This window comes from Ambystoma mexicanum, chromosome 9 (genome assembly GCF_040938575.1).
Source record: "Ambystoma mexicanum isolate Mex_15411 chromosome 9, UKY_AmexF1_1, whole genome shotgun sequence".
Classification (NCBI taxonomy): Eukaryota; Metazoa; Chordata; class Amphibia; order Caudata; family Ambystomatidae; genus Ambystoma; species Ambystoma mexicanum.
In genome coordinates, this window is record NC_090931.1 from 1,000,346,781 (window position 1) to 1,000,371,801 (window position 25,021).

The 25,021-nt window shown below is 46.1% G+C and overlaps 1 protein-coding gene across 5 annotated transcripts in view; it reads left to right on the top strand.

Annotated features, from left to right (window-relative positions):
* The window catches only part of SCRN3 (secernin 3), a 933,307-nt gene that overhangs the window by 327,187 nt on the left and 581,099 nt on the right, over positions 1-25,021 (top strand). For all 5 annotated transcript variants that reach the window (XM_069616243.1, XM_069616246.1, XM_069616247.1 and 2 more), the window contains 2 exons: positions 15,625-15,806; positions 19,707-19,906. In XM_069616243.1, coding sequence (XP_069472344.1) covers positions 15,625-15,806; positions 19,707-19,906 — 382 coding nt within the window. The remainder of the gene's footprint in view (positions 1-15,624; positions 15,807-19,706; positions 19,907-25,021) is intronic.

A 25,021-nucleotide genomic window follows, 5' to 3' on the forward strand; every position in this document is an offset into this window, starting at 1 on the left:
CACAAGGACAACGAAGGCGGCGGCGCAGGGCCTAGCGCTCCTTCGTTACATCCTCAACCAAGGGACATTTCTGTGGACATTCTGTCGACTCTCCATGCTTTGGTGTCAGAGATTCAGCAGAGGTTGCCCCAAGCACCGGCTCCTGTAGTGCTGCAGGCTTCTGATCAGCCTCCGGGTAAAAAGAGAAAGCATCATCCGACGCCCCCATATCAACCTCCTCCACCACTTCTGGCCCCGACTCCCCCAGCAGGGACGGGTACTGGTATGGATACAGGCAGGGGTACAGACGAAGACGCGACTTTGTCACGGGGGACATTGAATCACCGCATTTGGCTGCTACTCAGAGTCTCTCCACCGGACGAGGTGGGATCATTCCACTACATGATCTCCTACGTGATCTCCAGGGTCTCTGAGCTGTTCGAGATGGTTCCCAAGGAAACCACGAAGGAGGGCCTAGCCCTCATGAAGAACCCATACATGGCTCCAGCCAAGCAAGATAGGTTGGAGAAGAAGTACAGGTTGCCGGACTCGGCACCCAGTAATTTACATGGTGGCATCCACAATCAAGGTGGCCAACGACCTTGGTTATCCTGGCCAGGTACCATAAGAGTTGTTGTACAAACTGGGCCCGATCCTCTAGTTCCTCCCCAACGACAAGAAGATGGAAGCTGTCGCCCTCTTTCAGGAAGGCGAAGTGGCGTCGGACCATGCCATTATGGTGGCAGTGGACGTCTCCGACACAGGTTTCCGGCAGATGGGAAACTGAGTCTGCCTTCATCGGCAAGGATGGTTGAAAGCCACTAACTTCCGTCAGGACATCCAAGCAAAGGTGCTGGGCGTTCCCTTCGATCGTGAAAATCTGTTTGGAAAGGCGGTCAACGAGTCCCTCCAGGCCATTAAAAGAGATACGGGAAGGCGTGCTCCCTGGGCACTCTTCAGCAGCATCGCTCATCTTTTCACCCCCCCTCCCAGAGGAAAATAGAGCAGATCATGAAAGGGATTCTCCACGTTTTACAGGCAACCTCCCCAAGCCTCCACTCAGGAAGCCTATAGGGGCTGCTCCCAGGCCTACGGTAGCAGAGGTCAGCATCGACGTCACCCGCAGAGTGCCAGTGGCCAAGCAAGCCTGAACCGGCCAAGACGTCAGGCCCCCACTCGTGCACCCTGGTGGGAGGCCGGCTGATGAGGTTAGTCAGCGAGTGGAAGTTCCCCGTCAGGAGTTTCACATCCCTCAGCTCCTGGACAAAGTGTGAGCCATGCTATGGAAAGGGGCGATAGAGCCCGTTCCCCAACGGTTCTGGGGCTCTGTAGTCTATTCCAGAAACTTTCTGGTAAGAAAGAAGCCAGGGGATTAGTGACCCATCCTGGACCTATGCCATCTGAACAAGTACCGGAAGTCCCAAAAATTCTAGGTGGCCACGTTGCAGCACGTGCTCGGCCAACTTGAAAAGAGGGGATTTCTTGACATTGTTAGACCTAGAGGACGCGTATGTCCATGTCCCCATGCGCAAGAAACATCAAAGGTTTCTATGCTTCGTGGTGCAAGGCTAACACTACCAGTTCAGGGCCCTACCATTCGGCTTGAAGTCAGCGTCAAGAGCGTTTACAAAATGCCTGGTCCCAGTGGCGGCTCATCTGCGTCTGCTGGTACGTGCCTGATCTCGAGCTGGCCGAAGACCACGTGAAGGAGACCGTCTGACTGCTGATGGAGCTGAGGTTCTCTGTGAACTATCTGAATTCCTGCTTAACGCCATCGCAGAATGCACTTTTCCTACGGTGCCAGACTCAACACAGTGACTTGCCTGGATTCACTCTCAGAGGAGATGCTTCCAGCCATTCAAGGAAAGGTGCAGCGAATGGTGTTGGCGAAGACGGCCATGGTGCGGGCGATCAAGTCGTTGCGGGGCATGATGTCGTCATGCATCTACCTCGTCCGTCTCTGCAGGTTGCAGATGCAACCCCTACAGGACTTCTTGGATGTACGTTGGATACAAGTGTCCAGAAGTTATGGGGACAATACCGCTCTCAACGAGGCGTTCCGGCAGGCGATAGAATGGTGGGGGGTGTGCTCCCACATCGCCTAGGGGACAGGATTCCAAACCCTGCCATACCAGACGTCTCTCTGGAAGTTTGGGGGGCTCACACCGGACATCTACACGCCAGAGATCTGTGGCTTCCAGAGGGGAAGGATCTGCACATCAACATCCTGGAGCTACTGGCAGTGTACCGGCAGTGTTCTGGGCCCTCATTTCATTCCTTCTGTCTCTGAAGGGCAAGGTGGTGAGGATCTTCACTGACCACACCACCACCAAGTTCTACATCAGGAAGCAAGGGGTCACTCGGTCTCCAGCGCTCTCCAAGGAAGCTCAGGTCTTGTGGCACTGGGCCATCAGACATGGGAATGTTCCTCGTCCCTCTCCACCTGGCAGGCATCAAGAACACATCGCAGACATCCTCAGCAGGGAGCTGCGCTCCTGCCAAGAGTGGGAACTTTGGCAGGATCAGGTGGACCGCCCGTTCGTCAAATGGGGCAGACCCCCGATCAATCTCTTTGCCACTTCGGCAAACTCCAAATGCCAGAAGTTTGCCAGCAGATTCCATCAACCGAGGAGCTTGGGGGATGCGTTTTCCTTCCCGTGGGAAGGTCTGTTTCTGTACGCATTTCTCCCGTTCCCTCTCCTGCTATGTGTCATCAACACACTCAGACAGTGTTGATGAAAGATGTTACTCATCGGCCCGGCGTGGCCGTGGCAGATTTGGTATCCGGACATGCTCAGTCGGTCGGCATCGCCTCCAGTCAAATTTCTGGTACTTCCGGACCTGCTCACCAGAGAGCTAGACGTAATCCTTCATCACGACCCAGGATTGCTGAACCTGAAGGCATGGCTCCTGCATCCTTACAGTTTGGAGGTTATGAGTTGCAAGCGGACTACAGGGAAGTCCTCGCAAAAGCCAGGGTGTTGTCGACTCTAAAGTGCCACTGCCATAAGTGGAAGCGATTTGCTACATGGTGCCAATCACAGAAGAGTACCCCTCTGAGGGTCACAGCTCCACAGATCCTTCAATACTTGCTGTCCTTGGCAAGAGCTGGATTGGCTCATGCATCTGGCGGCCATCTCACGCTACACTGCTACTCACTTTCCACGAATTGAGGGTGGTACTGTGTACACACCACTCTTTCATGCCGAAGATTCCGTCGGAATTCCACCTCAACAAGCCTTTAGTGTTGCCTGTTTTGCTCCCGAAACCTTTGTCGCTGGCTGAGAGGGCCATGCACTTACTGGAATTGCTCGTGCCTTCGGAAGACTTCCCAATTGTTTGTGAACTTTGGTCTGGTGAACCATGGAAAGGCCTTGTCCAAGGCTTCCATTTCAAGGTGGCTATCTGGCTGCATCATGCATTGTCATCGGCTGGTGAACCAGCCGCTGCCGGGCCGTCCGAGAGCCCATTCCACCAGAGCGATCGCTGCTATGACAGCATTCCTTTCTGGTGTGCCCCTGCTCAACATCTGCAGGGCTGCAATGTGGAGGTCCACGCACACCTTCACTAAGTTCTACTGTGTAGACAGAAATTCCAGGGAGGAGCCCAAAGTCGGCCAGGCAGTGCTACGCAACCTGTTTGCTTTGAGGTGAGTCTGTTCCAGGAGTATGTTATGATATGATATTTTATTTGTATCGCGCTCATACACAAATTGCTTCTCTTGAGCCTTGCCACCTCCCATGGTTGTGTAATGGGATACTGCTGTGTATTTGTTATTCATGAGCATGTGAATCCATGCCAGACCCCATGCTGGAGAAGGAACAAGTTACTTACCTGCAACTATTGTTCTCCAGCATGGGTCTGGCATGGATTCACATGCAAACTCTCCCTCTGTCCCCTTTGCGGCTCTTCTTGGTCATACTGCCACTTTACGTGCTTGCCAGGGCTGGACTGCCCCACCGGGACATCCCCCGGTAGGCCTCTGGCCAGTAGGGCCTCTTTTTGAGCGGAAAGATATATGCACATAACATGTGCTCGATATCAGCTGGCCGGTACCCTTTTACAAATAGGAACAAATGATGGCCAGAGCTCAGCGATACATTATCGCTGAAGGAGTTCGAGGGGGCGCAGGAGGTAAGGGTTGATGAAAAGCAGCCGGGGCCGCAGCTATCACTTCATCATTTCCCTCCTCTCACTGTGACGCTGGCGGTGCCGCAGGATGGAGCGCAGCATCCCAGCTCATAACAGAGCTTGTTCCAGGGGACCTCCGTCTCCTGTCAGAGAGCGAGAGAGAGGACTGCACGCTTGTGGGGCCGGGGAACCCGTGTGTAGAACGTGCGAGAGACTTGCGCCCGTCCAGGGTGAGTTTGCACAGCAAGGTCGGACCGTGTAATCAGTACAAACAGTTACAAAACTCATATCCTGTCATGATGGAGAGAGAGGACTCCTAACTAGCACGTGCTCCTCCATACTAAGAGAAGCTCGCACTCTGGCCAGTCTTTCGGCTACAACTTTGCTGCAAAATGAGTGTTTGCACAGCTGTTGCACACTGGAACTGTTTGTTGCACATCAGAACACCGCCTCAGGTTTTGCAGATAGTAACAGTTGCACATTGGACGGGATGTTGTAGCTTCACATTGACAGAGCTCCGTCCATGTGTTTAAATGTACGTTTCAAAAGCGGGTAAGATTGAGACTGAAACATCAACATTTGTATACATATTCTCTTCTGAGTCCCCCACGGTTGCTCTATCACTCGTCTTCGTTCTTTAATGTCTTCTTAATTCAACAATGTGTGGGCATTGCCTTTGTTTGTTTCTTTCTTTTTCCTTCCTTCCTTCCTTCCTTCCTTCCTTCCTCCCCTTTCAACTTTCTCAGTCTTTACCTCAGGCACAATTGTTGAGGTCTTAAAAACAATATTGGCAATTAAACCATATTCAGATCCCTGTTGGGTGCTAAGAAACCTTTTCTGTATTAAGCGCGTATAAAAATATATATATATTATTTATTTATTTTACTTTATAAAGTGCACAAGGCCCTGGGGCATTGTTTTCACATTTGCAATGCAAAGATGGTCAAACTAGGTCTCTTTTTTTATCATAGCTACGAACATCAAATATCTTACGAATCCGTCCTCATGTACCATCAATATACCTAGCAAGCTTAAACATGCATTTGTCATCTCTTACACAAAAAGCCCCTGGCAGATCCTGCAGTCCTTTACGATTTCCGACCCAACTCTGGCCTCTGGTAGGTCAAAGGACCTAGAAACCATAGATACTGGCTCAGTTCTCTGCCCACTGCCCACTTCGAAGTACAAAAGCTATTATTTAATGTTTATCAATCCAGCTTCTGCCTGCACCCAACCACTGATGCAGCCCTCATGAACATTAGGGAACAGAAGCTCCAAACCAGAGATCTAGGTCTGTTAAGTGGTCTGAAACGTCTTGATCTATCTCCAGCTCTTGACATAGTTGACCATCCCATCCTTCTCGTTAGTTTGGTCGAAGAGACATCACTGAAATGATTCCTTTAGTTAGAGCGATTGTCGAAAAAACAAAGTGGGCATTTTTCTTTCTTCACCAGCCAGGAATAACTGCAGACTGCCCCAGGGCCCAGCTCTGTCAATAATCGTTTTTGGTATTTATATGACCCTACTGGCCCGGACCCTCAACATTAAGATGTTGGTTTTCGTGTTGAGGTGAGATGGCACCTAGCTTCATCTGAAGCTGTAAGAAACTGTTAGAGGAAGTTGCCCCCTTGTCGACTATCATCTATGCTTAAGCACCACTGAAAATGGGAACCTGTCTCACACCCATTTCCCTTTCACTTATCCTTCCAATTTGAGAGCACCTTTACGCACACGTTATTAATCTGGGGGGGTCATCTTCGACAAAGACCTGTCCTTCATACCACAAACAAAAGACGTCCCAAAATCATCCTTCTATCACCCAAGGCTTGTGAGAGGAGTCCTCCCTTCCCTATAGATTCCACAACTAAAAGTCCCGCCCTGACTTTACTGAAATGGAATCTATGCAGAGTTCCTTGCCACAACAAACACACTTCATAAATGCCTGGGTCTCCAACAGGTCGATCGAGAGCGACCAGGAGCTCGCTTGTGATGCTTCCCAGTCACTCCCACCAGAATCTGTCTGCACGGTGAGAGGAGAGTCTGCAGCTTACCTCTTTGTTAGGTAACGCAAGCGTTTCCCCGCTCATCTTTGTTTTGGCAAGATCTGATTGCGTGACAAGGTGTATTAGGCTGCTACACTGGTTAGCTTTCACCCAACACATCTGTTTCAAGCTGTTGTGTCTGACCTAGAAAGAAGTACTAGGAAAGGCACTGCACTACTTATTCAAAGATGTAACAGTCTGCCAAATTACCAAATGCCAACGGTCGTCTGCCCATGATCTTTTGGACCTGCATCAGTCACAATGCACCCAGCATCATCATCAAGGCTTCTACCTTTGGAACTTGCTTCCAGCACAACTACACTGGAGCCTCTGTGCATATAGATATTCTTTTCATTTCCTGACGTTTAACTTTTACAAAGTGCAGCTCCTAGCCAAACCTGCTCCTTCCTTCCTTCCTTCCTCTTCCCTATTTCTCGCTTTCTCAAGTTATTCCTTCATCCTTCAATACTTCATGTGTTTCCTCTGCTTTCTTTCTTTCTTTCTTTCTTTCTTTCTTTCTTTCTTTCTTTCTTTCTTTCTTTCTTTCTTTCTTTCTTTCTTTCTTTCTTTCTTTCTTTCTTTCTTTCTTTCTTTCTTTCTTTCTTTCTTTCTTTCTTTCTTTCTTTCTTTCTTTCTTTCTTTCTCCACTCCCTGCGGCCTCCCTCACCCTGTGTCCCAGACATCCTGTATCCCTTTCTGCGATTGAACTCAGAGTTGCCGATATAATGTTACCCGTATGTCCTGCTTGCTCAGGCTAAGTGGGCCCATGGGGAAAGGATGCTAGTTCCTAGCAAGTGAGTAGCAAAGGGTGACTCACGGGATAAAAGTGTGTGGTGTTCCTGTAATGTACATCTCCTGTGAGAGCTGGAACATGCTAGGAGGAGGGCTGTGTGAATCTGGGGAGGGAAAAGTCTACATGGTCCACATCTGATGACACCATAGACGGACCCCTGGATAAGGCATTTGTATGCCTTCCCATATTTTCCATAGGATAGCAAACACTCTCAAGAATGTGCAACGACAAGATCCTGGCTGCGGGTGGGATCTACCTTCTGGGATCAATGACTTTGGGAAAGGGCTGAGGTGTCCTCTTTAAATGCAGAATCTGCTTGGAATTCAGGAATGGTTGCATCTGTTTATTTCAGTGCACCAAACCCTTAGGCATCTAGTCGCTAGTTACAGAAAGTGCATATTACATTAGTGAAGTGCGAGAGCACGCAAAGGTATTACAGAGCAAATTGTTTTGTATATACAGACCTGGCAAAGCCTCACCTCATGCTAGGGGGGCTACATAAAGCATGCAGCTACACATATGAGACATACTAGAGGTGTGTATATAGATTGGCAAAGCCTCGCCTCATGGTATGAGGAGCTTCATCAGGCATTTAGAAAAACATATGAGACATAGTAGGTATGTGTGTATATAGACTGGTAAAGTCCCACCCCATGGTACGGGGGCTACATCAGACTTGCAGATAAACATAAGAGACCTAATAGATGTGTGCATATACAGTCCAGCAAAGCCTAACGTCATGGCAACAGCCAAGGGGCAGGAAATTATGGCGAAGGCAATTATGGTGGACACTCACTTGAAGTGTGCATGGGATGGTTGATTGATTATTTGTATAGCGCCTATACACAATGGGCCTCATTAGGAGTTTGGAGGTAGCCATGCCGTTCTTACCGGAATGGCTACCGGGTCTCAAAAATAGGGAATTACTGGGCCATGCCGACTTTAGCGGGCCCGGTAATTCCCATTCTCGGGACCCCAACCCGGTACATCCCCATTCCCATTTGAGCCCCCATAGGGCTCAATGGGAATGGGGAAGATGCTAACAACGCAGGCCCGTTGTTAGCATCCTGGTCTTCTAGCAGGTCCAGCTCTGCACGTCTGGTCTTGCAGGTGTCCAGAGCGGGACCCGCTGCAGACCTCGTAATGTGGCAGCCCGGAATGAACAGTGCCGGTCCCTTACCGGCATCGTTCATTATGCGGCCGCCAGCCTCATAATGAGGCCCAAGGAGGGGAGGGAACATGAGAGAAATACAGTTACATTTTACAAGTCCTTGAAGCAATTCAGAATGTGCAAAGAAACTATCATAGTCAGCCTGGTGACATTTCAGATAGTGCAAGGAACACAAAAAAGGAGGCTGGGGGGTGGGGGGGTGAGACAAAATGAGCGGTTATATTACTATGCTTGACGACAATTGACGTAGTGCCAGAAAATTAACCAGAGGAGGGGGAGGAAGTATGGAGTGAGGGAGAAGGAGAAGAACAAAACAAGCAACCAACATACTAGGTCTGATGACGATTCAGAGTAGTGCTGGCGGGGGAAGTGGGAGGAGAAACAGGTAAGGGAGGGGGAGAGACAAACTAGCTGCTATCACAAGGTCACAGGACAAATGATAGAGTAAATGCTACTGAACAGTTAAAAAAGGAAGGCAAGGGGAGAGTAGATGAGAAAGACCAGCGGCTACAATTATTATGCCTGACGCCAATTGAGGTAGTGCTGGAATTTAACAAGAGGAGGGGAGGGCAGGAGGATGAGAAAGACAAGTGACTACAATTACTATGCCTGACAGCAATTTAAGTAGTGCTGGAATTTAACAAGAGGAGGGGAGGGGTAGAGGGAATGGTTGAAGGGGGAGGAGAAGGACAAGACAGGCGACCAACATGTTAAGCAAGACAACCTTTCAGAGTAGTGCTGGAGGGGATGGGTAGGAAAATAGCAGGAATAGGGGGGGACACAGACAGGCTGCCATCATAAAGATCAGGAGGAAAGTATATAAGCAAAGTGCTAGTGAACAGAGAGGGGGGAGGTGGGTTACAACAATCAATAAAGGGAGATCAAAGGGGGTGGGGGCATATGTGACCATCACAGGGGGCAAGGGGGAGGGCGGTAGGGACAAGCAACCATCACAGGGGGAAAGGGGGAGTAGGGGTGAGGGCACACACAACCAGCAAGGGGGAGCGGGAGGGGCGCAAATATCACTCACTCACAGGGGGCACCATCAGAGAGGCAGGGGGATGGGGACACACACAGCCATCACAAAGGACAAGGGGGCAACACAAACCATCACGGGGGGGATGGGGGCACACAAACCATCAAGGGGGGCAGGAGGGCACACAAACTATCATGGGGGAGGGGGGTACACAAACCATCAAGGGTGCAGGGGGCACACAATCCATCACAGGGGCAAGGGGTACACAAACCATCAAGGAGGGCACGGGGGGGACACAAACCCACAAGGGGGCATGGCATAGTGATCTCATATTTTCTCAAATTTACTAGTGAAACTGAGCAAGTGCTTCATTCTATTTTCTTATTTCTTTTTGTTATACTGTTTATTGGTAACCATACAATTCACAATTAAAAAAAATCAAAGCTAGAGTCATAGCACCACTTCAACAGTAGAAACCAACAGAAGAAAAGGCATCAGACATAAAGTACCACAATCCATCATGTTCGAGGTGTAGTTTAGACTTTCACATCAATATGTCTATCTGACAAGATTAGGGGAGGTGTCTCTTCCACCAAGCGACCACTTTATAGTGGCAAAATGTGATAACTTCTTGGTGGCTCCCAGGCCTGTTCTCATATCTAGTTATAAATAGTAACATCAGAACCACAGACATTTCAAGGGGGCTTTCATCTGAGGGACTAAACATCGCCAGGAGGAGTGCGTTTCATGCCTCAATGTTCTCTGTGGGTTCCTTAAGGCCCTTTCGCATAGCCCTGTACCAAGTCATTCAGCCATGCTCCATACCTTTAAATCCCTCGACCACAAGTGATATTACGGGCACCCTTCAGCTTCCAGGCCATAGCTTTTCACTTCTTAGCTAAGGCACAAGCTAGAGCCATACATAACCCCCCCCCCCCACTTGTTTTAACCCCTTACGCCACTCCCCCATACATCTATTTAATCATTTCTGTATTTTCTTCAGCAAACATATTTAGGTAAAAATGTTATTTGTTATTTTGAATTAGGTAAAATCACTGCATACCTGACATTCCATGTCAGAACTCTAGATGTTGCCCTCTCAGCTCAGCCACTTCCCAGGACTGGGGGACTGCTCCGAATCTTTTCATGTTCATCATCAGCATGTTTGTCTTTCAGGCCATTGTTGTCCATCCACGGGTTTGCATCCTCAGGGGTTTCCGTTTAGCTGGGTAAATTATCATATATTTGAAGCCTGGGTTTCCGGGTCTCTCCTTTGTCGGGACAAACATGTTTCTCTTTTTTTTTACCAATGGTGTGTAGTCTGGGAAAATAGCAAGTTTCAGGTTACCACATTGTATGGAATCTCCTTCCCTGGAATGTTGAAGGATCACCTCCCTGTCCCTGAAGTTAAGAACCCGCGCAATAATGGGTCTTGCGTTGGCCCATTACGGTATTCTTCGCTGCAGGGAAGCGATGCACCCTCTCAATCGCAATGTCCTGGGACACGTTCCCTGGACCCACTTCCTGCAGGGTCATATTTTCTATGTAGGTGGTCGGGTCATTGCCCTCCTCTCCTTCCGGTAAACCCAAGACACAAATATTATTTTGTCTAGATCGTCCTTCCGCATCTTGGAGATGTAGCTCAAGGTGTCATTCTTAGCTTCCAAGTCTCGCACAATGGTCTCCAGGACATTAATGGTAGTCACATTTTCATTCTGCAACAATTTGGTAGTTGTTACCTTTCGGCCAGCGAACATACATCTTGGCTCAGCAGATTAACATCAATTTTGGCTTCCTCTATTTTGCCCTCTAGGGAAGAGCGCAGGGCCGCAATTGCTGTCAGGACCTTGTCTTCATGACCCAGCTCTTGGGTCTTGGGGGTCATCGTTTGTGATCTCTCAGGCAATAGTGCAGGGTCCTTTTCGTGTTCCTTTGGCTGTAAATGAATGGAACATTTCTGCCTCCCCCCTTCTGTTTAACGTTTGTAATTCCAGAGAACTCCAAGCCAATATGTGCAGACCCGGGCGTTATCACTTGGGTCCACTGATCAGATAATTGAAGTGACTGAATACGGCTGTTATAGTTCTCCGATATCACTTGCGTCTGATAGGCTATATCACCTCTGTAGCAACCCACCAGAACACTTTCAGTTCAGGGAAGGGACCATCACTTCCACTAAGGCGTCTGCAAGTTTCCTCATTTACACAGGCATGGTCACTTGCCACCCGCTTTGAACCCTGCTTCAGGGTGGTGGGGTTCAGTAACGCAGGATTCCGGGTCTGGCCATTTAGTTCAAGTATATCACCAGCAGTTCAAGCACCAACCATATTAATAAATTCCAGGCAAGCTGAGTTTCTAGACAGTTAAATATGTCCTCTGGACTCCTATACCCGTTGAATGACATAAATCCCAGGCAGACTGATTATGTACCGTTGTAGCTGTATAGGTAATGCTAGGCTCTGTCACCCAGGCAAGCTCTCCGGTTTGTCAGCACCTCTGTTTCACCGCCTCAGTGCCTCCCGCTGCAGGGCGCTTCACTATTTCATGCTCCTTCTATTTCCGGCACGGTCCGCATTCAATTCAGAGGTGCAGATCCCCGCTCAGCATCCGGACGCACATCTTCCCTTGCACCGGCACTCTGCTGCTCCCGGTCTTCACCTCACTGTCTCACGGCTTCACATTCTGGTCACTCCGGCGTACGACGGGGTGGGGGAAGGTATGTGACAAACCCTCCTTGTGGCTCTAAGCATCCAAAGATAATCGCTGAGCGCTCGCAGGGCCCACCAGTCTGCCATGTTTCTGACCTCAGGCCTGGTCAGGCAGCCAAGAACCACATCTCCTGACGTTCGATCAGCTCCAGAGTTCATTAGCCAATCGCTGCAATGTTCTGGCATCTTTATCGAGGAAAAACAGGATCCAGCACACCATTATAAAGGATCAAAGGTCGGATCTGTGGAGGAGCCTGCACCGTGAATGTTGTCACAGCATGGTCTCTAGCCTCCCTCTTTTCTCATGGGCAGTAGCAACAGAACTGGACTTAGGTAGTCACACCATAAAACGCACCAAAGGAATCCATATTCACGAGACAGCAGCTTGAATGTGTCCAGTAGAAACGGAACAGTTGACTGCCTCCTATACACAGTAACCAGGACACTGTTAACAGTATGGCTCGAGACAACATACAGGGACAAGCAAAAGGGGGAAGAGATGCCATGGTGAAGAGCCAAGAAGCTAATCCCTTTTAGCGGTAGTGATAAAGAAACAACAAACATCAGAAGAAATCCCCCCTTTTGTACAAAGAATAGAATGCAACAACTAAAGAAAATTCAATGGGAGATATAGGGGAAAACAGTGTGATAGGATTCAAGGAGAAAAGGGTCTAGTGGGAAATAAACAAAGTGCAGCAACAGGCCCTACCTCTAGAAATTGGGAAATGGAGCAAGCAAACTGGTGCTCTGTAAACAAGGACGAGCAACGAAATGGGCATTGGAGGCTGGAAGCAGGTGTACAAAAGACTAGGAGCACCCTCAACTGGGCATTGGCAAAATGCAAGAGAAGCATTTGGGCACTGAATACTGGGAGCTGGAGCAGCGGATACTAGGAGTCAAAACCAGTGGCAATTAAAATTGTGTTCCTAGGCAGAGTGTCACAAAACAAGTTATTGCAAGAATTAGGAGCTCTTGAATCCAGCTGCTTATAGTCGCCCTACCAAATAAAATACCCTGGGTGAAAATGGGCACAGTGATTGCACCTGGATTTCTATAGCTGATAAAGATTCTCCACCACCCCCAAACATTCTTTCTGTAAGTGAAGGGGAATCAGGCCCCTCAGACCGAGACATGGGTGATAGAATATGTATTATGTCAAAGGTATGGAAATGCATCCAGAGTGAGAGCAAATCTAGAACTGTAAATGTATGAATTTTGTTGGAGAGAAGTTATCTTATGGTTTCAGGAAGCGACTCCTTTGGAATGAGTGGAAAGAATGCAACCATCATGCTGATGGTGAAAATACATCTAACATGCTGACATTTAATAAAGCCAGGAAATGTTTCTGTGACATTGTTACATTTCTGTGAAAGTATTAACTAAAGCTTATTAAAAAACAATGATTTCGCTATATTAATCTGTGTGCCTTTTTTAAATAAAGACCTGCATGATATAAGTATTAACTCAGACACATTGTTAGATTTTTGTGATGGTACATTACTGTTATGTACAGTACCTAGTTAAATTGTAAAGAGGGCAGTCCCCAGTTGTGATAAAAGTAGGAAGATCTGGATATTTCTTATAAAAACACTTTCTTCACATGCACTAACTTCAGAAGTTAACGTATGCAAGGTCCTCCAATCATTGACAGATTGGTAGAGTGAGAATCACCTAAGTTGCCAAATAGGTAAACCATTTGCATCTTATGGATTTGCCATGCTGGTGTCATTTACAAGCAGTGTAAGTAGATGTTAGATGTTATGTCTAACAATACAGGTGCACTTGCAGAGACGTCAAGTCTAAATGTAGGTCAATTTTAGCAGAGTGCTCTTTTGGTCATCAGTTTTCCTGCTGTCCTCAAAATCAAGTGTTTCTGGGCATTTCAAATGATCTCCAGCTTTACTAGTCATGAAGCAGATCCAATAAACTCTGTATCCAGAAACAACTTCTTGATAACAATAAGAAACCTCCTTCTGATCATCGTTTTTGTTTACAGTCTGAGAAAGTTACGATTGTCAAAGTTCAACTCTATGTTGTGTAACAGTGCAGAAGGAGGGGACTGACACACAGGTGCCGTGGTGGTTGCTATAGACTTTTATATTGGTCAAAAAGGAAAGAAAAACCCCATCTATCCCCATTTCTATGATGAGGGGCTTCCCTGCATTAACTAAAACACTAAGGACTCTGTCACAATGTCAGTGTAAATCAATAGTCCACCATCCTGTGTGAAAACCCTGCTTCTGTCCCTTACACTTATAACTAAAATAAAGTAGACAACCTTTGTCCAGAAGAATAACTCACTTCTTCTGGACTGGGAATAAAAATTCACTTCCAGGCTTGGACTTCTTTTTAGGGGAATGGTGCCCTCCCCCGGGTCAGAACTATCCTCCAATCCAAAAGACAAAGTTTCAGCACTTCTCTTTTGCAGGCACACCGATTGTCAGTTAAGACTTTGTATCAGAATGTCTCTTTTCCATCAGTCTGGGGCAATAAGTCCCTTCGCCAGGTCTCTTGACCTTTCTTTTGCAGCGTTGATTACCTGGAGAATGACTCTCTCCAGGTATCTTGACATCCCAGTTTTACACAACCAGGGGAATGTGTCTCTTCCCCTGGACTCTTTCCACTTGGTTTCACAATTCACCACCACCAGGGGGGAATGACTCGCTTCCCCTGGTCTCGTTTACTTTGCTTTCACATTTCAACACTGTCAGTCTTTTACTTTGAGGGTTCCAGACCTAAGCTTCTTCTTCTCTAGGCTTTGGCAGACTTTCCTGCCAAGTACTGCCACATGGAAGATAGCTTGTACTTCTCTTTTCTTGTAGGTGCAGGTCCCAGACCTGTTCCTCTATACTGTTCTGATCTGGCAGACCTGGTTTACTCTCCTGCCAGGTACTGCCACAAAGAAGCCCCTTCTTAGACTTCCATGACTCTGTTGGGCCCCCACCAACCACCCTGGCAACCCAGGTACATTTAAGGTTTCCCCTGGCATGCTCCAATCAGTCGTGGGCTCTTCCTTCTCTCGCGCCAGTCTTCCCTTGGCTTCCTTCACCCTCCAGCGTACTTCAGCGGCTCTGCTTCACTCCAGGTCCGAACCCCTGCTTCAACAGCTTTTGAGTCGGTACTTCACCATCGGACTGGACCGGGAGGTCTCTGCCTTCTCGCCAGCATCCCGGTCAGCAGCCTCTTCGATCTTCAATGCCGAACCGCTTTCTCACTCGCGACTCTTCCAGGGATGGCTTGACAACTTTGAAAGTCCTTCTTTCCTTTTTATAATGAATGGGCAAAGATAACTAGAATTCTCATTCAAGTTCTCACTGGTGCTTTTATTTGTTCCGCACCTCCTCATCGTCCCAGTCTTTGGTAGGCATGTCTCTATTAGGTAGTGCCTACTATCCCTCGTCTGAGTAGTTATGTCTTCAGGTTCAGTGACATACATAGAAGTGTGTGATGTTAGACTGGGGCTCAAGGAATATGGAGGGGTATAGGATGTGGGTGGAATGTTGGCATACCGCCTTCTTCCGAGATGTTCTCCCTTGTCCCCAGAAGGGGAGGCTCTCCCCATGAGATCCTCTCACTGTGCACTGAGCCCATGGGGACTATCGGGTAGCAGCCTCACCACCCTGGCCTCATGGGAAGGCGCTCCCCTGAGGGAAAAGTGACGACATCTAGGAATTCGTCACAGCTGCCAGGAAATAGTTTTTACAATACACTGTGCACTGGAATATTTGTATAGGTTTTGCCAGGAGTAAATATTAGTCCTATTTTCTTTAAAGAGAGGTTATATAATGCAATTGGTATTTTAAAACGTGTGTTTTTCTTTTCAGTGCACCTACATTGAAATTGAGCAAGTTGAGAACACCTATGCAGTTATCTTAAGCCGGCCATCTTGGTTGTGGGGTGCAGAAATGGGAGCCAATGAACATGGAGTTTGCATTGGAAATGAAGCAGTTTGGGGAAGGGAAGAAGTCGGCGATGAAGAGGCTCTGCTAGGCATGGATCTCCTCAGGTTGTTAGCTCAATGTATTTTTACCTATTATTTGTGTTAATCTAATTTGCACAATATTGGTTTTACATGTCCATCTTCTCTGAGGCTTTTGGAATGTGGTCCTGTTCCACTCAGACCTAAAAAGTAGGAAATATTCAAGAGTCCTATTGGCGACTGTCATTTGTTTCCTGACAATGATTTTTGTTCCATGTGAGGTTGATGAAGAGCACTACACAAAATTAAGACTTCAATGTAAAACTCCACCAGTGATCTCATCAGTGTCTTGCTTTTCAAGGGTGTTATCACATTCCTTTCCTTCCTACTGAGCTTCTGAAAATAATCCACTATTAATTGTAAAAACGTATTTTGTTGCTGGTTAAATGGAGTGCGGGTATTTGGATGGAGCCACTCAGTTCAACTTTGTCTCTTTGAATGGTGCATTTGAAGAGTATTTCCAAGTAACCTGTTGTCGCCTCTGCACCAGTTCCACTCCAAAAACCGGATTGAATTTGTAGAGGGAGCAGAAATTGCCAGAGAACTCCCCATCACCTCTCGATACACCTCATTGATATTTCTATTTATTGAGGGTCACGGCTTGCTTCGGCCAGAAACACTTGCAAAGGAACACAACATTGATCTGGGCAATCCTGCAACAGGTGCCTTTCCTGAAATGTTGTGCGCAGCTGACGGGTTTATTAAGAGAAAGTACAGTAGTACAGAGAGCAGGGGCAAGACCAGACCTGAGTACACCAAGTTGGTCATCAGGGAGGAGCAGTAATGTTGAGGGTTCTACTTCTAGGTTAATGATGTGAAGTGGAGTTTTTGATATAGAAGGGGGGTTCCAGTGGTGAGTGCAAAGAGAGAGATCCAGTGGTGAGCGCAGTGGTGAAAGGAGAGAGAGAGAAAACAAACATTGTGGTCTGGGAACAGAGATTATGGAGTTGCCTGGAGTAAATGTTCTACGGAGAAGAGCAGCCCTAGATAATGTCTGCCAGGTAAGTGGGTGCAAGCACATGCAGGAATTTGAAGATAGTCCAGGTTCTCAAAGTGAGCCAACTGACATGGAAGCAGTGAGGAGAAGAGCAGGGAAGATTGTAGAGGGTGCTGGTGCGAAGTTGAGTATTTTGTTGAGCAGGGATTAGGAGTAGAGGAAGTTACCCAGAATGAGGCTGGCACATTGTTCAGAGAAATTGACTGCCAGTATTCAAAGTAGGGTATTAGTAGAGTGGTAGGTGTGGAGAGAACAGAATTTCCTGATATTAAGTATTTGACTCCTGGCCGCAGTAGATGTTACAATGATAAAGTGATGTAGATTGTTACCAAAACGGCCCCAAATGTGTGTTCTTTGGGGGCAAGGGGACATGTAAGATTGGAATATATCAGGTCAGAGAAGGGGGTGTTTGAGACAGACAGGTAGATTACTTTGGTCTTGGAGGACTTGAGCATTAGACAATGAACGGCCATCCACAAGCAGATGGGTAAGAGGCAATCAGTAATGTCTGAGTAGATGAAAAGTGTGTCAGTGTTCAACGAGATGGAGAACAAACAATGAGAAAAGTAGACCCAATCTGCAGCAGTGTCCTGGAGCCAAAGGGTCCAAAGGAGAGAAGGGTTGATCAACTGTATAGAAGGCTGCCAAGTGGTTTATCAGAATTAGACAAAAGGACAGTTTACTATGGTGAACAATGGTAGAAAATTAGGAACTTAGGTGCAGGCTGTTTTTTAGAATGATGGTTGAAGAATGCGACTGTAGAGAGTCTGTGTCAGAGTTCAGGTATAAGGTGATCTTGTTAGAGCAGAGTCATTCAAGGATTTTACAATATTGAGGAAGCAGGGATACATGAGGAAGAACATACAAAATATGATTTGGAAATAATGCTGGGCGCGAGAGGAACAGCTATGTGAAGGCATACTCCCAAGACTCAGTCTACTCTGTTGTGTGCTCTGTTCTCCGATTATCTGAAATCCCAAAATGTTAGAATCCTATCGCTGAATGCATTGCTGGGCAAGGAATATTGTGAGGCTACCACTACTCCTGATAAGCTTGTAGACAGTAAAATGGGTGAGTTTATTAACATTTCACAATGCAGTCGAACGTTTTTAGCATTCCTATGTGTTTTTGATATACTATTTAAATGATTCCGATCAGATGGTCATTCTGCTGTCTTAGTTGTAGAGCTTTAACATGTTTTGTGTATGTCTTCTACTGGGTATACATGTAGTCATAAATCCTAAACATTAGAATATTTGTAAAGGTTCCCAAATGCACTGATAACGTGCTAATCTGTTAACTTAACCAATAAGAAGCCTCTAAGTATTGGTATGAAAATGCTACTCTAATGTAACATTAGAAGGTTTAATATATTAATTTTGTGATGCTCTTTAACAGTAATGCATTTGCCATGGCTTTGTTTGCAGCCTCTATCAACACATGTACATTAAGTTATAACCCCTGCCTAGCAACTAAACTACCTCCTGTGGGACGTTGTTGAATGATGCCACATTGAGCAGTAGAAGGGATGTAAATCGGCAAACAAATAGTGAACCACTCTTTCCTTTGCATACCAAGGATCCGCTGCACCTCGGCTAAGAATAAGTACGGAGGAAAACTGGTGTGAGCTTTGAGGTTGAGTCCACCGAAGTTTGTGGCGGAAGCTGAAAGGTGATAAGCTAAAGAGAGGCCTAGGCCAGAGTGCAGAACAGCAACGTTGGAGGAATGAAAGTGTTGATAGCTGATGGATGTCTGACACTGAGGCGCTATCTGATATTGAGGATGAGAGGATCAGCAAAGGTACCAGACACTGACTGGAGATGAAGGCTGAGAGAAGACCTCTGAACTAGAAGAGTGAGTAAGGGATCCAACCTATGAAAGATCCAGGGACAGACAGAAGGACCGACCAATAGCGACACAGAGTGAAATGTCCCAGATAACCACAAGGCTCTGGCTACCAAGTACAGAAAATGATGTATGGGAGACAATTAAAGTGTGTGGGCCCGCAAACCCAAGTTGCTAAAAGCAAAGCAGTTTGACCAGAAAGGGGACATGTAAACACGAGAGGCTGGTGGAAGGCCAAACACCATTGAGCGGCAACCCAGAGGCAAGTGAATGAAATAAGATAAATGAACCAGATTCTTGACGGAGGTCCATACACTGATGGCTGGAATTGGAGGCATATTACTGAGTGTGGAGAATATTCAGTACATTGCGAGAAGGAAACTTTGAAATGTAGACTTTTGGGAAACTAAGATCAGTCCCAAAGCACTTAAAAATGTGAGATGAGATGAGGACATGAAATGGTGCTTTCTGGGAAATAAGGCCAATCCTAAAGGGTAAAAGAAACAGTTAAAGGGAATGTTGAAATGCATCACTCAGGCAGGAAGTGAGAACCCAGTAAAAGAGGGAAATCCTTTGGAACACTGCATTCTGGGAAATAGTTATATGCAAAACGAAGGCTCCTATAAAACTAGCTACTCCAGGGTGAGGCAGATTACAAAACCAAAATTCATTGGAAATGACATATACATGGAAACCAGATTTAATCTTGCATTAAAAAGAATTATAGCACAGTTTTCTGAGAGAGGGGGTCGAGACCCAGATAGGCATCAGATGATGGGGCGAAAATATAGGAGTATCACTGTATTGTGGGAGACAATGTAGTATTCCAGAGCCTGATCAATGCAAAGACCTGATAAGAGACAGAGAAAATAGCTAAAAAACAGATGAAGAGATTAAATGTAAGAACACATTAAGTGCTGTTTTTAATTGTCTCTAAGCATCTATTTGTAATGCCATATTGTGTGACTGCAGAACCCTAGTGCCCACCCAGAGAGTAATCTCTACAGTATGGGCAATCAAATGTAGCAATAATTCCTTCTTAAATTTGAGCTTGTTCTGTAGTAATATTTTGTTCTGTGTTGTAGGCTTGGCCTTGAAAGAGCGGACACAGCAGAAAAGGCGCTTCATGTCATTGTGGATTTGCTCGAAAGATATGGCCAAGGTGGCAACTGTATGGAAGACAGAGGCTCCTTCACCTATCATAACAGTTTTCTCATCGCTGACAGAAAAGAAGCCTGGATACTGGAGACAGCTGGGAAGTACTGGGCAGCAGAGAAAGTAGAAGGTAAGGATCAGATTGAAATACTTTATGACCTATTTATTTGTAAAGAAATGGGCAAAACATGAAAAACTTGTTGCCATGGACTGGATCAATGTTGATCTGATAAAAACAAAATACATACGCTCTCCAATATAGATTTTTCTGTTTGGATCCATGTCTGCATATATCTTAGAAGTATGAAGAGAAGGCAAACCAATCTTTAGGTTTTTAATGCATTGTGGAGACAGGCTACGAGAAATCATCTCTTTTTAGGGGCCAAATGTTTTTGATGGGCATTGCACACCAACCCCATTAGTATCACTTAAATTGTCCTTTAGTAATGTGAGCCAAGTGGAAGGTTCACTCATTAAAGGAATGAGCGGTGTAATCCTTTCAAAAACAAGAAAATGCAGTAAAATAGATCATTTTGTATAGCTTGTGTTGCACAATGCCAATCTTATCATCTCTTACAATAATATCTGGAATAAATTGATGAAAGGAAACTAAGCCCAATCACCTGAACTATTATAATGCCAATGTATTTACAGTTCGCCCGGGTTCCTATCGAGAGCATATGGAAATGAATGGAAAAAAAATGAATATAGTTAAAAAACAGAACTATGGTCATTGCGATTTTGGAGGAACTGGAAAAACAGAAAGTAACGCAAGTGCCTCCTGTTTTTCAATCCTACTATTTGAGTTGCAAACATATATCGTGGTATTGCCTCATCAAAGAATTGAGGAATTATTTCCAAAGACCTCAAATTGTATTTCCTGTGGGTGGAAGTCCCGTGGAACTATTGTAGAATAGGGACTAATCCCAGCTTTTAACAGGAGGAGATCCTTCAGCTAACAATGGTAACGGTAATTTCATTTGGAGAGATGAGGGCCTCATTATGAGTTTAGAGGTATTAGCAAAGCTAAGTACAAACCTGGTTCTATAGGCAGTGGGGGTCATTACGACCCTGGCAGTGGCCGTGCTGGTAAAAACGGCACGGTTGCCGCCATAGTCGTTTTTTTCTGGCGCCTGGCAATGGGGAATTACCGGGGCATTACAGCCCCGGCGGTCCCAGTGATTCCCCATTGCCAGGCACCGGGGAAAATTGCTCCCCATTCCCATTGAGTCCTATGGGACTCAATGGGGAGGACTGTAGAACCGGCACCATTATGAATGGTGCTGGTGCTACCAACAAGGTCTGCGAGCGGGTGCCTTTTCGACCGCCAGGTCCGACCTGGCGGGCAGAAAGGCACTCGCTCACAGAACTCGGAGTATGCCATTCCGGTAACAACGCTGCCGGCAGTTTACTGGCACCGTTGTTACCAGACCGGCATACTCATAATGAGGCCTAGTGTATGGATTTCGAGCGATGACCCAACGTCCAACACAACTTTAATTCAGCAATGTATTATTATAATTCATAATATCAGGATTTGGTTTGGATGAACACCTACATTTACTAGGGGATTGTTCTAGAAATAATAAGGACATCTTTAATAAACTAGTGTCAAGGATGGAATAACTTAGTGAGGGATTCTTGCTGTTCCCTGTATCTAGGGCAATCGGATTGTGTAACATCAAAGTCTTCAATCTATTCTTCCAAGTCTCTCCCTCCAAGGATGCCCTATTCTACCAAGTTCAAAAGGTGATTGTTTACAGAAAGTTCAGATCTATTCTTAATACGTTCTTTAGTCTCAAGGCTAACTCTAAAACTAGAGTTCTCCAATTATGGTCAACTAAAGAGTTCATAACCGAACAAATATACAGCAAATGTATTCCTGGGCAGTCCCTCCAGAGACTACTCACAGTTCTGCCTTCTACAGCATCGCTCGTCAAAACACATTTTTTAGGCCTTCCTTAACACGTCAATCATGCAGTGATTTCACCTGCACCATTATTAAAGTGGATTGTTTGGTCATGGCAATTTGATCACCAAAACATAATATGTATAGATAAAGGGGAGGAAGTATGCAGGGGTGTAACTTGGGGAGGAGGATACAGGGGTGTGGAGGGACCGACCCCCATTATAAGAAAGGAAAAAACTATTCTGTGGCAACATTGAAATTTGCATGACCAAACATTCCACTTTGAAAATTGTGGAGCTGAAACCACATCAGTCTCAACTTTCCTAGGTATCTCAACAACCTCAGATTCTTTCAGGCTTCTCTCAGGTCTCTCCATGACCTTGGATTTATTCAATACAGCATTCTTGACAATACTGGGTATTTTTCCAGGGCCCTTTAAGACGACTATATTCTCACCCTCCAGCCAGAGTTTCTTTACAAGTTCCTCAAAGAAGTTCCTCACCTTCAGGCCTTCCACTGGGTATCACGTTCTGTGGATGGGACATGTCAGCAGGTTCTCTTTTCAACATTTCCAGCTTGGCTGGTTGTACCTCTGGCAATCTTCCACCAGAGTAACTGTTTTGCGCAGCAGTTAGCAAATGTACTTTTTCTTCCCATGTAGTGTTCTCCCTATGTATCTAGGGAGCAGATAAAGCCTGTCTGCTTTCTCCCAGTCTTCTCCTCTTTTACTGACATATTACCCCTTCTTATATGGACTGGGCTGGTGGATGATTTCCAAAGTTGTCCCAGGACTGCGTCTTCCTAAGTATTTCTTGTTTTACTTTTTGTGGTTGGTTTATTCTCTCATTCTGGTAAATGTCTTTAGGTATTTAATTGATGTTGAAATTGTTTAACGTTTGGCGCCAAGTCTTTAAACAGGGGCAGACCCAAGTGCATCACCTTAAATCTGCAAAGGTATATGGTGGTGTACTTGCCTGGTGCATACAAAACTTGTGAGGAGTGCATAGAAAATTTGTGAGGAGTGTTTTCTTTTTCAAGTGAATGCAATTGTATTGTTTCACTCCCAGAAGGTAAAGTGTTTGAATGTTATTCCCACAGTTTGTTTTCACTGTATGTTCAGCAACCATTTTTGGTGTGCCCTTTCTTCAAGAGGAAGCCAGTTAAAGCATTACGGCTGGTTTAACTCCACAACACCTGTTGTCTAAATTGTGGGCTTAATATTGTTCTGGTATTATTATTTAGGAAGCATTTACAATTGCTATGTTCTCTAGTATTAGAAATTGACTCTCCTACAGAATGCTGAACGCTGTAGTTCCAAATCCTCTTTTCAGAGAAAGATTATTCTTTTTCATGTAAAGATATACTGGATCTCTGAGGAGAGTCATGCCCAGGGAATCCCACTCGATCCACCCTCTGGTAGGCACATCGGGTAGCAGCCGGACAAACCCAGAACCCTTTGGCTTGGCCCAATTCTATAGAAGGATGGGGAGTGTCTCCAGCTCAACAACTAGGACCTAGGCAAATATGTTTAAGACCATATCACATCCACAGTCTACTTCATTGTCCCTGTTCATCTCGGCTGGAAAAAAGACTTTCTGAAATGGAGCCGCAAGTCAATACACCAGGATATACGCTACGTGGGCTCCCGAAATTTGGTACTCCTCTCTGGCTCCATGGCAAAGGGAGGTAAAAGATATTACTATGTCCAAGAACAAATCCTATCCAGAGAAAGGGTGGCAGTCTTGTGAGTGTGCTGGCTGGATTAAGGCTCCATGTTGGTGAATAACATTTCAGGTACCTTGCGGTCTAACCATCCTACATTCCAAAATAAACCAGACCGATGCAAGCCAGTGCAAGTGCTTGCTGAAGTTGCATTTTTCACTGATATGCTCTGTCTTTTTCTGGTCTTCTGCAGTGATTGTTTTTCTAAATTGACTTTTTAACTCTCCAACTTGGGGAGTAACACTGAGCACCTGATATTTGGTGATCCTACAGATATTTATTGCTCCTTCCATGCACTTCTAGGCACTGGCTCACATGCTGTGCCTTCTAGAAGCCATCTGAATGTTGCTGGATTCCTCTCTGTCCTGAAAAAGGCAAAGCAACCAAAGTTTGGTCTTGGAGAAAAGGTTCCACAGGAATGAATGCAGATCACATGACTAGGTACTATCCTACTGTTCCAAGGGAATAATAAGGAGTAGGGGTCTCCAATAATTGGTAACCAGTCTAGTGGCAAAGCAAGAAGGTTGTCATTTTCAGAACTGGAAACTGTCAGGCAAATCTCTTTTCAATGTAAACAAACAATCCTTAAAGGTCAGCTGATACTGTCAGAGGTTGCTTGCAGTCCAGAATCCAGGAATATTACAAGGGCGTGATCCACCGGCAAGCCTTTTAAAGCCCTGCTTTGCGACTTCTAGTGATAAGCACCATAGTTAATCAAATCTGAAACCTAATTTGTGTCTACCCACCTTTTTACCACTGTATGACCTGACTTCCTCTACTTGCAGGTCCTCACTTCTTCTACTTGAAGGTCACAGTAAAGGATGGCCGCTTGTCACTGGAAGGTGCCCCCACCCACAGATATTAAAACCCCATGTTTTCAAAGGAAAAGCCATGTGGCTGGCCTGGGCACAGGGAGATGAATTTTGCTTGGTCTGGTTTCCTCTAGTCTGGCCTGGTCTGCTTAAGAACCAAAGGCCTTCCGCACATCACCTAAGCATTCTCTTACAATGCCCAGAGGTAACTCTTTATTCCGAGGTGCATTATCTGCACACAATAACAATGTTCTGGCGCCCAACAAATAACCTGCTTTGATATCTGTGTACAGGAATTTCTCCTCCATCCGAAAAGCCTTCGTTCCGGCACGTGATTCCCTGGAAGATGGATCATTGACTGTGGAGCCCACGGTCCTGGTGTTTGGCCTAGTTATTGCAGTGGCACTGTGGAGGGCTTTGGCGCTACGGCTGGCGATGCATGCCGGGCCTGGGGAGGAAGGCCCTCTCTCCGCGGATTCGCACTGCCAGCTCTGCTTCTGGCCTCGACATTCCCTGGCTTGACCGGCCTCTTAGATATCCTCATCAGTGCTGCAGTAAACAGCACAAACTCACAGGGCCCACTGGATCGGATAATGGAAGCTATGCAAAACGGTTTTGCTTCCGTCAACTCTAAACTGGACAACTTTGCAGCCAATATCAGCTCCCTCTGTACTATATTATATGAGAGTGGCGGCATTACACAGGCAGAAAGCAGGATCAGTGTAACTGGCAAGCTTGAGTTGATGAACACCAATTCAACTAACCTAAAGAAAGAGTTCTCAACCATCAGGATCAAGTGGAA